Genomic DNA, 11,706 nt, shown 5'->3' with positions numbered 1-11,706 from the left:
GAAAAAACTGGAACCAAATCATGTTTTAATGTTTGAAGAGAAGTTTTAACAATGAAGAACAAGCTCAGGTGTGCAGGGCGGACTCACCCCCAGTGTTCATCCTCTCATCACTCACAGAGGAAACAAGTGAAGTGTTGAATGGATTTCTAATGTGACTTTTTCTGAAACTGCTGACTGAGGTCATGAAGGGTCGAGGCTTCAGTTCAGAGAATCACAGACTCTGTTAAACGACTGTTTTCATCCTGTTTAAATCCCACAGACAAATATTTCACATTTTAAACATCAGACACGATAAAAATCATTTGACACCAAAAAAATCACAAAAGTAAAACTTGTGTGTGAAATGTGAAGCTGAATTCCCTGTAAATCACAATGTTTTCACCTGCTGCAGCTAACTTCATTTATGCTGATTGGTCAGTGTCGGTGCAGTCCTGTCCTCTGATTGGTCAGCGTCAGTCTCCTGCCTGGTTGTTGGCGGCGGGCTCGGACTCGTGGTCCCCGCTGTGAGGACCCCGGCCGATGGACAGTCGGTCCGGGGATCGTGGCGAGGTGTCGGCGCCGCTTGCCGTCCAGCGGCAGCAGGCAGCGACGTCGGCCCTGAAGGATGGCGTGTAGAAGCCGTAGATGACGGGGTCACAACAGGTGTTCAAGTTCCCAAACACGAAGAGGGCGTGGTGGACATACTCAGGTGTGATGTGCAGCATGTCGGGCTGGAACCAGTACCAGATCCCCAGCAGGTAGTATGGAGTCCAGCACACTATGAAGGACAGCACGATGACCACTGTCATCTTCAGAGTCTTCATTCGAGCCTTCGGGATGATGTCAGTGCCGCTGCGCCGCAGGTACGACTCACCTGCTGAAAGGGGGGTGATGTCACAGTGACATAGAGGTGACAGGCAGGAGTCATAAAGGTTCTATAGAGGTGTTCAGGTGTGTTACAGGTGTATATTACCTTTATCCCGCAGGTGTTGCTGGTGGATGTGCAGCAGTATCCGGCTGTAGCAGCAGCTCATCACCAGCAGGGGGACGACGTACAGCGTGGTGAAGTGAAACATGTTGTAAACTGTTTCCTGCCAGCGGCGGCTGAAGCTGCCATGGGTGGCGCACTGAGTGAACTCTACGCCCTCCACCCTGACCGCCCTGAAGATAAAAAGCTGGAGACAGAGACAGACAGAAGGCAGAGGACTCTCACCGGGACCTAAAGACAGGTGAGGATCCAAATCAAACATTTGTGTGTGATTTAGGTGTGAGAGGCCGATGGTTCGGCTCAGCTAACGGAGCCGATCCTGGAATCCCGCACCGGGATCAGGACCAGAGAGGAGGTCCCGCTCAGCTCCTCAGAAACACTGTACAGGGGTTTGATGTTCACGGAGTCAGGTGGTGAGGAGCAGCGCCATGTGACGCTCGCGCTTCCTCTGTTCTCAGCTGTATGGCTGTTAGCAGTGAGGTGCTGTGCTGCTCGGCTCAGACTGAGCCTGTTGGTTTCAGCATTTCTAACATTCAGTGGCCCGAGCTCACAGCAGGAGGTTCGAACTTTAATCTCTGCATCAGAAACCAGAACATTCCTGCAGGGATTTCGTGTTCAGGGTTTGACCTGACGGAGGTTTGCTGTAGGAGCTGCTCAGATGAAAACCTTCATCATGTGACCTTCAGTTTAATCAGACAAGCTGCCGACTCTGGCCTTGGCTTTGTCCTTCAGCTCAGCTGATTATCATCTGATAAATATTAATGTTAAAGAGTGAAGCTGCAGCTGTGAGAGCCTGTGACCTGCAACCAATGACTGCTGGTCCACGTGAACATGACACCGTCTGAAATCTGCTCTGTGATTGGTCAGAGAGGACACTGTCTCCTACAGTGTACAGAGGCATCCTGCGATTCATCGGTAATTGAGCACATGACGTTCCGTATGACGGAGGTACAGGTCTCTGCTCAGGTGTGTCAGTTGTTTGTTGATCTGTGATTGGTTACGTGATGAGTTATGTTAGTGTGGATTGTCTGAGCTAACCTGAGCTAAACCGCAGTCAGATGAAAATTGAAAATACATAACATTGTACGTTGTCTGATATCTACCTGTCCTGATGTGTTACCTGTGCTAATATCTACCTGAGGTGATGCGAGGAGCAGGCTCAGGCTCCAGGCCAGCAGCAGCATGCGTCGGTTCCTGTGGTGGGCGCTCAGAGCGTCCAGTGGGTGCAGGATGGCGTACTGCCGGTCAAGGCTGATGACGACGAGGATGAAGGCGGAGGCGTGCATGGCGAACAGCTTCAGGAAGCAGAGCAGCTTACAGAGAACGTCGCCTCCGTACCACTGCACCGTCACGTTCCACACCGCATCCAGAGGCATCACCACGAAGGTCATCATCAGGTCAGCTGACGCCAGGCTCAGCATTAGTGGCCGCAAGTGAGACGCCAGTCGCCGGCCACGCCACACACTGGCCAAGAGGGCCAGGTTACTGCAGGCCGCGAACACGAAGAGGACCAAGGTGGCTCCAACACGGAACTGAGCGGCCCGGGTGAAACTGGGAGCCTCCCAGTCTGAGAGAGGGTGGTACTGGGAGGTGTTTGTAGGGAGTTGGGCTACAGGGCTGGTGGGTGGAGCCAGTGATGACGACCTCAGGACGGACCAGTCACCTGACATCCTGCAGAGAATGAGGAGGAGGAGGTCGGGTTAGAATTCGTGTTCTGATGTTGATCGTTTTGGACCTGCAGAAACGTTTCATTCGTTCAGGTTTGGTTCTGAAGGCGACGCCTCAACAAACACCTCGGCCCTGGATTGGCTCCAACACGTCAGCTGATGAACCACTGAAGTAACACGTTATTTCCTGGACATTTGAAAGCTCAGTGTGTGGAGTTCCTCAACCATCAGGGCTCTGTCCTCTTTTATTTTAACTTTTCTCCATTTACATGTTTGGACAGACATGAACCCTCCAGATTCTCATGTAACAGTTCATCAACTTATCACAGTTACAATTTGCCCCTTGACTTTTTGCAGTGCTTTTATTTTTGAAATCTCAGATATGTCTCACTGTCTTCCCTTCAGTGTTTTGTCTCTGTGTCCCCCTCACGCATTGGCGCTCGGTCTGTTTTCGTTCCCTGTGTTTTGCGACTTGTGTTAGACTTTAGTGTCCTGCTTGTCTTTGCAGTCTCATCTTTATCAAAGCGGCTTCCCTGCATCAGTCTGTCCCGCTGTGTCTCTGTTTCCATCCACACATGTCTCAGAAAACGTATCCAGAATTTCACGGAAAATAAAGAACAGTCAAACGTTCAGAACATGAACAACACTGACCCTCGTGCTGAGAACCGTACCGGCGGACAGAGGTAGTTCACAGTCTTTGGGCCAGGACCTGTTTCCGTTTCACCTGCTGCACTCTGATTGGACGCCTGCAGACAACCTCTCTATTTATGTGCGAACAGTCCATCAGCTCTTATTGTGATGGGGACTTCCTGTCTGTCTGTGCTGATTAGAGATCAGAGATAAGAGTCTTGTTAAAGCACAAAGACCCGAACCTGAGTGGTTACCATAGTAACCACAGATTCACATCAACCAATGAGGAGTCAGCTGACACCGACTCAGACCAGGACCTGGACCTGGTTTCACCTGTTCAGGTCACAGGTCTCATGAGTTTAACGTTGAATGTGTCAATCACAACCTGACGAGCACCTGACTGACCAATCAGAGCAGGGAGACACACACACACACACACACACACACACACACAGGGCTGAGACTCACATCTCTGAACCTGGAGCATGGAGCATGTGTCAGTGTGTGTGTGTCTGTGGAGCATCACTCGGTGATGAACACATGAATGCATCAGTGCTGATGATACAGTGATGTACTGTACATTATTCTGCAGAGTGAATACGTTCTCACTCTATCACATCATCCATTCACAGTGTGCTGCGGTCAGACACACACACACACACACACACAGGTCAGATTACAGCACAGAGCGTCTGCAGATATTTCTGGCAGCAGGATCTGTGTGTGTGTGTGTGTGTTCATGATGTCACCTTGGTAACCTCCACCTCTCTCTGCAGATCAGAAACATGGGCCGCTGCAGGTCCGTCCTGCATCAAGGTAAACTAACGAAACTGATCTCTGCTGCCAAACCTGAACCAAACCAAACCAAACCAAACCTGAACCAAACCAAACCAGGACCAAACCAAACCAGGACCAAACCAAACCTGAACCAAACCAAACCAGGACCAAACCAAACCTGAACCAAACCAAACTCGGACCAAACCAAACCAGGACCAAACCAAACCTGAACCAAACCAAACCAGGACCAAACCAAACCAAACCAGGACCAAACCAAACCTGAACCAAACCAAACCAGGACCAAACCAAACCAAACCAGGACCAAACCAAACCTGAACCAAACCAAACCTGAACCAAACCAAACCAGGACCAAACCAAACCTGAACCAAACCAAACTCGGACCAAACCAAACCAGGACCAAACCAAACCAAACCAGGACCAAACCAAACCTGAACCAAACCAAACCTGAACCAAACCAAACCAGGACCAAACCAAACCTGAACCAAACCAAACTCGGACCAAACCAAACCAGGACCAAACCAAACCTGAACCAAACCAAACCAGGACCAAACCAAACCAAACCAGGACCAAACCAAACCTGAACCAAACCAAACCAGGACCAAACCAAACCAAACCAGGACCAAACCAAACCTGAACCAAACCAAACCTGAACCAAACCAAACCAGGACCAAACCAAACCTGAACCAAACCAAACTCGGACCAAACCAAACCAGGACCAAACCAAACCTGAACCAAACCAAACCAGGACCAAACCAAACCTGAACCAAACCAAACCAAACCTGAACCAAACCAAACCAGGACCAAACCAAACCAAACCTGAACCAAACCAAACCTGAACCAAACCAAACCAAACCTGAACCAAACCAAACTCGGACCAAACCAAACCAGGACCAAACCAAACCTGAACCAAACCAAACCAGGACCAAACCAAACCTGAACCAAACCAAACCAGGACCAAACCAAACCTGAACCAAACCAAACCTGAACCAAACCAAACCAGGACCAAACCAAACCTGAACCAAACCAAACCAGGACCAAACCAAACCAGGACCAAACCAAACCTGAACCAAACCAAACCAGGACCAAACCAAACCTGAACCAAACCAAACCAGGACCAAACCAAACCAGGACCAAACCAAACCTGAACCAAACCAAACCAGGACCAAACCAAACCTGAACCAAACCAAACCTGAACCAAACCAAACCAGGACCAAACCAAACCTGAACAAAACCAAACCAGAACCAAACCAAACCAGGACCAAACCAAACCAGGACCAAACCAAACCTGAACCAAACCAAACTCGGACCAAACCAAACCAGGACCAAACCAAACCTGAACCAAACCAAACCCGGACCAAACCAAACCAGGACCAAACCAAACCTGAACCAAACCAAACCTGAACCAAACCAAACCAAACCAGGACCAAACCAAACCAGGACCAAACCAAACCTGAACCAAACCAAACCAGGACCAAACCAAACCAAACCAGGACCAAACCAAACCAGGACCAAACCAAACCAAACCCGGACCAAACCAAACCTGGACCCTAGCTAACCTTAGTTCAGAACATTCATGAAACCAGACTTTAGTTAAAGGTTTTTACAGAGTTCAGAGTGTGATACTAAGGAACAGGTAAACCTGCTGAAACTGATCCCAGGCCTGAAACACTGAGAGGCTTTTACTGTGAAAGGATGTGAAAGTGTTTGTACCTGAATCTTTTCTCCTCCTCAGGTCGGACTCTTCTGTTCCCCTCCTCTACTCCTCATGTTCTCTCTTCACTCCAACACGACAGCGGCAGACAGAACCCAGCAGAACCCGGTCTGATAAACAGAAGAGTCTGTTCCAGATCAGTTCAGGATCCTGTTTACAGAAGCAGCAGCTCTGATCTGAAACGCTGAAGAGACTGAAGACGGACTGCAGCACGGAGGAGAGGGAGGGAAGAGGGGGAGTATGAGGGGGAAGGAGGGGGGGAAAGGAGGAGGGGGAGTAAGAGGAGGGGAAGGGGGGAAGGAGGAGGAGGAGGGGGAAGGAACTCTGGGTGTGTGTGTGTGAAGCCTGTACTGAGTGAGTCTGAGTGTTTGTTCTGGAACCATCTGGATCAACAGCAGGAAGTTGAAATCCCAGGAATCACCTGTCGGTCTAACGACCAATCACACGGAGACCTGAAGCTGTCAGATCAGAGGCAGAGCAGGTCCTGAGCTCAGCTCCACGTCTGTCTTTGTTTTCATGTTGCAAAGATCTGAACTGAACCTGAATCCACCTGTACCAGTCTGTGGTCTGTGTACCTGTTCTGTTACATTCATTCAGCTGTTCACTGGTATTGATTCACTGATTGATTGATTGATCCTGCAGGTTTTATTTAAACAAAATAACAGAAACTGGAACACACGTGTTCACACAGTCACTTACTACGAACACAAGATTATAAACATATACACTCATATATGACAGAAGTGTGATCACACCTGCACAGACAGGTGTGTACGGTATCAATACCTGTCAGCAAGAGAACAAATAAAAGCGTTAGGTCTCTGTGATGTGGATCACACCTGTCCTGGGTCTAATTATCACCTGGACATCACCTGACCTTTACTGAGGAACACTTTTCCTTCTGATGGCAGCATTTCCATGGAAACCACAGTCTATTCCCACTGATGGCCAATATATAATCAATCAATGGTGCACAGAGCTCTCTCGCACCTGGAGAAGCCCGGCAGCACCGTGACGATCATGTTCTTCGACTTCTCCGGCGTCTTCAGCACCATCCAGCCGGAGTGGACGTCACGTCTCAGCCTGGATCCTGGACTACCTCACCAACCGTCCACAGTACGTGAGGACAAAGGACTGTGAGTCTGACATGGTGGTCATGGTGGACATGGTGGTGACATGTACACATGAAGGTGTACATGTCACCACCATGTACAGGTGACATGTACAGGTCAACCATCTGCCACCTGCAGACGTTCTCTGATGACTCTGCCATCCATCAGTGGTGGTGAACGAGTCCCACCTCATGGAGGACACAGCTGCTTCACTGAGAGGCTTCTCCTGAAGGAGCGATATCACAGCTCCTTCCTCCCTGCTGCTGTTAGACTGTACTACCCCACCCACACCCACACCCACACCCACACACCCACACACACCCACACCCACCCACACACACACACACACACACCCACACCCACACCCACACCCACCCACACCCACCCACACCCACACACACACCCACACACACACGATGAGATGTTCTGTGATGTTCTGAGATGTTCTGAGATGTTCTGAGATGTTCTGTGATGTTCTGAGATGTTCTGTATGTCCTGGGTGAATCTGTCTCTTTGTCCTGTCACAGTTTCTCCATCATGGGACTAATAAAGTTGCATCTTAATACACGATCAGTGACACGATGAGCTGCAGGAGATTCAGGATCCAAACTGATGTGGACCTCCTCTCTGAGTCTACATCAGCTCACAGAACCGAGACCTCCACCTGGCCACAGGGGGAGTCGCCTGCCGGATGTCACCTGGGCTGGTGGGCAGGGTCTCTGTCTCCTGGACCAATGAGGACTCACTGCAAGAAAACAACCACCAATCAGGACTCAGCTCACGGCTGCTGACTTATGTCTTTTATTTTAATCTTTTTCATTTAAAACATCTTATAAATAAAGTTTGCTGTGTTTTGATTGACAGGTGTCAGTTACTTGTCAGTGTGAGGGTTCTCTCTCCCCGACCACAGCTCACCTGAAAACACACACAGGTATGTCATCACCTCCACTTCCTGTCACAATGGCACATCTGTAGATTAAGCTGAAATTCTATGAATAGCACGGAGCTCCTGCCCGGTTCTCACGTTCTCTCGAGTACTCTTCATGTTTTAACAATCATGTCAAATTTTTGATCACAGTTATTGATCACTTTTAACTCAGAGATTCATGTGAATCCAACATGAATCACCTGGTGCTCACCTGGTGTATGAGGTTGCAGTGACTCACTGTGCTGTAGCTGGTCTGACTGGTGCAAACTGGAAACAGAGACACAAACATTTATGTTAACAGTTGCCTGTTACAGAGAACAGGTTCTCAACCTGTGGCTCGGGGCTCAGGTGAGGTCGCTGGAGCTCAGATTATCTGATGACTGATCAATGTGGGCTTGAGAATTTTTTTAACATCAGCATGACAAACTTCCCAGACCCGACACTTTACTTTGCTACCTGTGCAGTCCAGGTGCCGTGCTCATGTATTCAGGTCCTTCAGTGGCTCCGCCCCCTGCTGACTGACAATGTTCTGGTGCTTCCTGTCTACCTGAGACCTGTGCTCCTGTTCACACACTGGTGGTTAGTGTTTGACCCAATACAAGAACAACATGTTGTTACCACGGCGACACAGCTTGTGTCAGTTTTTACCTGGAACAGGTGAAACTCACCTGGCTCCTCCCCCCTCTGTTCATCTTGCTGCTGGTTGGACACTCTGCCTGAACTCTGTGTGATGTCAGACATCCTGTGAGGAAGATGATGAGATGTGTTGCATCACTGAGAAATGATGTTTCGGTTCAGGTCAGTTAGAGGTGAGCGGAGACACAGTGAACACAGTGAAAGCTGATTGGCTGCTACCTGACATGCTGTTTGACAGGTGGCCTTGGTAGGCGTGACCCTAATGGGTGTGGACTCTGCAAAAACAGACAGGTCGATACATCAGATGTTTGTCAGAGGTGTGACCTGGTGTGACGTGGTTCTGTGGTCATGTGACCAGACCTGCAGGCTGATGGTCAGACTCTGGTGCAGAGCTGCGGTCAGTCTCTCCACCAGACGATCCCGCACACTGTCAGAGCTGTCCTGAAAATACACAACATACACAACACACAAACAACACACACAACATACACAACAAGACATTTTAAAACAGAGATAACAGGAAGTGTTCTGTGATTGGTTAGTGATGTTGGTGATGTAAGTGATGGCGTGACGTGTGATTGGCTGAAGCTGTCAAGAAAAGTTTTGTGCGACTGACTTTTGCTGCCTCGTATTGTGTAACAGGACGGTGCAGGTGCTTTACACCGGACCAGAGACGTACTCTGTGAGCAGGGTTAGCATTACTGACTGAAACAACACTGACAGGTGAGGAGGAACATACAGGTGTGGTGTTTTTACCTTGCAGTGAGAGAGAGAGCTCAGAGCTCGTTTGTAGAGCTGAACAGCTTTCTGCTGCTTCCTCTGCTTCAGGTAACACTCCGCTAATGACTCACACACCTGAGCCTGAGCCAGGTGGTCCTCTGCAGCCAGACAGACAGGTAGGGACAGACAGGTAGGGACAGACAGGTAGAGAGCAGGTACAAACTACATTACCAAAGAGACGGAAAGAAGTTAGTGATGTTACCGGTGTCTCTGAATCCCTGCAGAGCATGGATGAAGCTCTCTGCTGCCTCCTCTTCATCACCCAGCTGACTGCAGGCAAATGCCAGGTTACTGAAACACCGAGCCTGGTCACCACGGCAACCCAGAGAGCCTGCACACACACACGCACACACCTAAATGTTTTCACTGTATGAAACACATTGTGAAGCACAGTTCTGAGTGATCAGTGTGACAGGTGACTGACAGGTGACTGACAGGTGTGTAGTCCGTGTGTGTCTGACCGTAGAGTCCAGCAGCCAGCCTGTGGTAGCTCACAGCAGGTGTGAACTGGCCCACAGAATTCAGTGCCGCTCCCAGGTTGTGCAGCACCTTGGCCAGCAGGAGGGGACACTGAGCTGCAGGACCCAGAGCCTGCTGGAAGCACTGCACTGCTTCTTGGAAACACCTGAGCCAAGAGTAAGACACGCCCACCGATAGGTACAGCTCACCTGGACCACGGACGCAGGTAGACAGATGAATCAGTCAGTTAATCAATGAATCAGTCAGATGATCTGTTTGATAAAGATGATTACCCAGAGTCCTCGGGTCAGTGATGCTGTCCGTTAAACTCAGACACTCTGCCAACACGCTGATGATGTCATCGTGGCCGAACTGATCCGACTGGATCATGTGATTTCCTGCCTCCTTCAGGGCGGCGGCTGCAGAATCCAACATGGCTGCTACTCTGTAACTCTCTGCTGCCCGCAGGAAACCTTCAACGGCCTGAGACCAGTCCTATGACACACATACACATACACCTGTCACCTGGCACCACTTTCAGCTCCGGTACGGATTCAGATTCTGGTTTTGACCTCTGTTCTGCTGTAGCAGCGGCTCATCTCCATGCAGGCGTCTCCTTCACTGCCTCCGTCTCCCTGCGACCTGTACAGCTGAGCGGCCTGCAGGAAGTAGGCGGCAGCCTCTCGACTCTGCCCCAGTGCATTGTGGGCCAGTGCGAGGTTGAACTGGAGATCTGGGAACCGGTTGGCTTTAGGACCAGGCAGAGCCCGCCGCAGGAAGTCCAGACCTTTCTGAGGTCTTCCCCCCTCCACATAGGCTGCTCCCAGGTTAAAGGAGCATGCACGGAGGACCCGGGAGTCCTGCAGCTGGGGAAACAGAGCATTATGGGAAATGTATTAGCTACAGCAAGAGATTTATGATTCCTACAACTACTAATAATACTAGTATTACTGCTGCCGCTGCTGTTGCTGTCTGAACCCCTAAATGTTCTCATCAGTCTCATGGTGTATCAGAGAACCCTGCTGACAGGACGTTCAGGTATGCTAAGCTGGCTGCCTGTTTGCGACCTTTGACCTTAGCCCTCTCACCTGTTCTGCGGCCTTCAGAGCCTTTTTAAAGCAGCTCAGAGCCTCTTCAGTGCGTCCCTCCTGCAGAGCTCGATAACCATCAGCTGTTAACTCCTCGATGTCCAACGCCTGAGCCTCAGACGCTGCTGAGGCCTTCGTCCTCACCTCCCCATCCCTCCTCTTCCTCCTCACCTTCACCTCCTGCTCACCTGGAGTGGACGCATCAGATGCCATGATGGATCTTCAGGAGGACTCACCTGGACAGAGTCTGAGACAGAAACTGAAACCTCAGATCAAACCTCCTGTTACATGGGCGCCTGTCAGCGAATGAGCTGATTGGTTCATTGATTGTTCAATCAATTTTTTAAAAATCTCTTTAAAATAATGTTAACTGGTTGGTTCCCACAGTCCAGCTCGTCTTCAGACTGGGTCGGGGTCAACCCCACAGCAAACGAAGCTCAACACATTCAGTTTCCTAAACCTAAAGATCTAACTCCAAACTTTTTACATTTTAAATTTCAGCAGAACAAAAAGCAGCTGTTTGTGTTGTTAGAGACTTTCCCTGAAAACGACCAAGAAATGATTCATGAACCAACAACTGGTGGTGTCTCTGTCAGCCAGTGGTGGAGGAAGTACTGAAGCTTAGTACTTAAGTAAAAGTACAAATATCCCGCAAAACATTTACTCAAGTGAAAGTGGAAGTACTACATCAAGAATCTTACTTAAGTAAAAGTACTAAGTACTTACTTTTAAATTTAAAGTATTTTTTAAAGTAAAAACACTCACGCAATGGGTTGTCTCAGTGTCGGGGCTGTGCCATGTTTTTCATTATATAATGAGGGAAATGACTTTCTGCATTTTACCCACACCAAGTGAACGAAACACACACACAAGCATGCACATGCACTAGAGACGCTGGGGCAGGGGGCTGCCCAGTGAGGCACCGGTGAG

At 49.5% G+C, this 11,706-nt stretch overlaps 2 protein-coding genes across 2 annotated transcripts; both read right to left on the bottom strand.

Annotated features, from left to right (window-relative positions):
* Positions 1-452: 452 nt before the first annotated feature.
* Positions 453-5,874, bottom strand: LOC121185494 (gonadotropin-releasing hormone II receptor-like). Its single transcript, XM_041043683.1, has 4 exons — positions 5,773-5,874; positions 2,104-2,638; positions 953-1,154; positions 453-856 (listed from the first exon to the last, which is right to left on the bottom strand). The coding sequence occupies exons 2-4, from the start codon at positions 2,635-2,637 to the stop codon at positions 453-455; spliced, it is 1,140 nt and encodes a 379-aa protein (XP_040899617.1). The 5' UTR covers position 2,638; positions 5,773-5,874.
* Positions 5,875-7,518: 1,644 nt separating this feature from the next.
* LOC121185495 (tetratricopeptide repeat protein 24) lies at positions 7,519-10,989 on the bottom strand. Its single transcript, XM_041043684.1, has 11 exons — positions 10,777-10,989; positions 10,261-10,554; positions 9,982-10,183; positions 9,691-9,897; positions 9,432-9,560; positions 9,206-9,327; positions 8,810-8,890; positions 8,669-8,724; positions 8,482-8,555; positions 8,014-8,080; positions 7,519-7,630 (listed from the first exon to the last, which is right to left on the bottom strand). The coding sequence occupies exons 1-11, from the start codon at positions 10,987-10,989 to the stop codon at positions 7,519-7,521; spliced, it is 1,557 nt and encodes a 518-aa protein (XP_040899618.1).
* Positions 10,990-11,706: the final 717 nt, after the last annotated feature.

This window comes from Toxotes jaculatrix, chromosome 8 (genome assembly GCF_017976425.1).
Source record: "Toxotes jaculatrix isolate fToxJac2 chromosome 8, fToxJac2.pri, whole genome shotgun sequence".
Lineage (NCBI taxonomy): Eukaryota > Metazoa > Chordata > Actinopteri > Toxotidae > Toxotes > Toxotes jaculatrix.
Note: the sequence above shows the minus strand (reverse complement) of the source record. Positions and strands in the feature narration are given on the sequence as shown.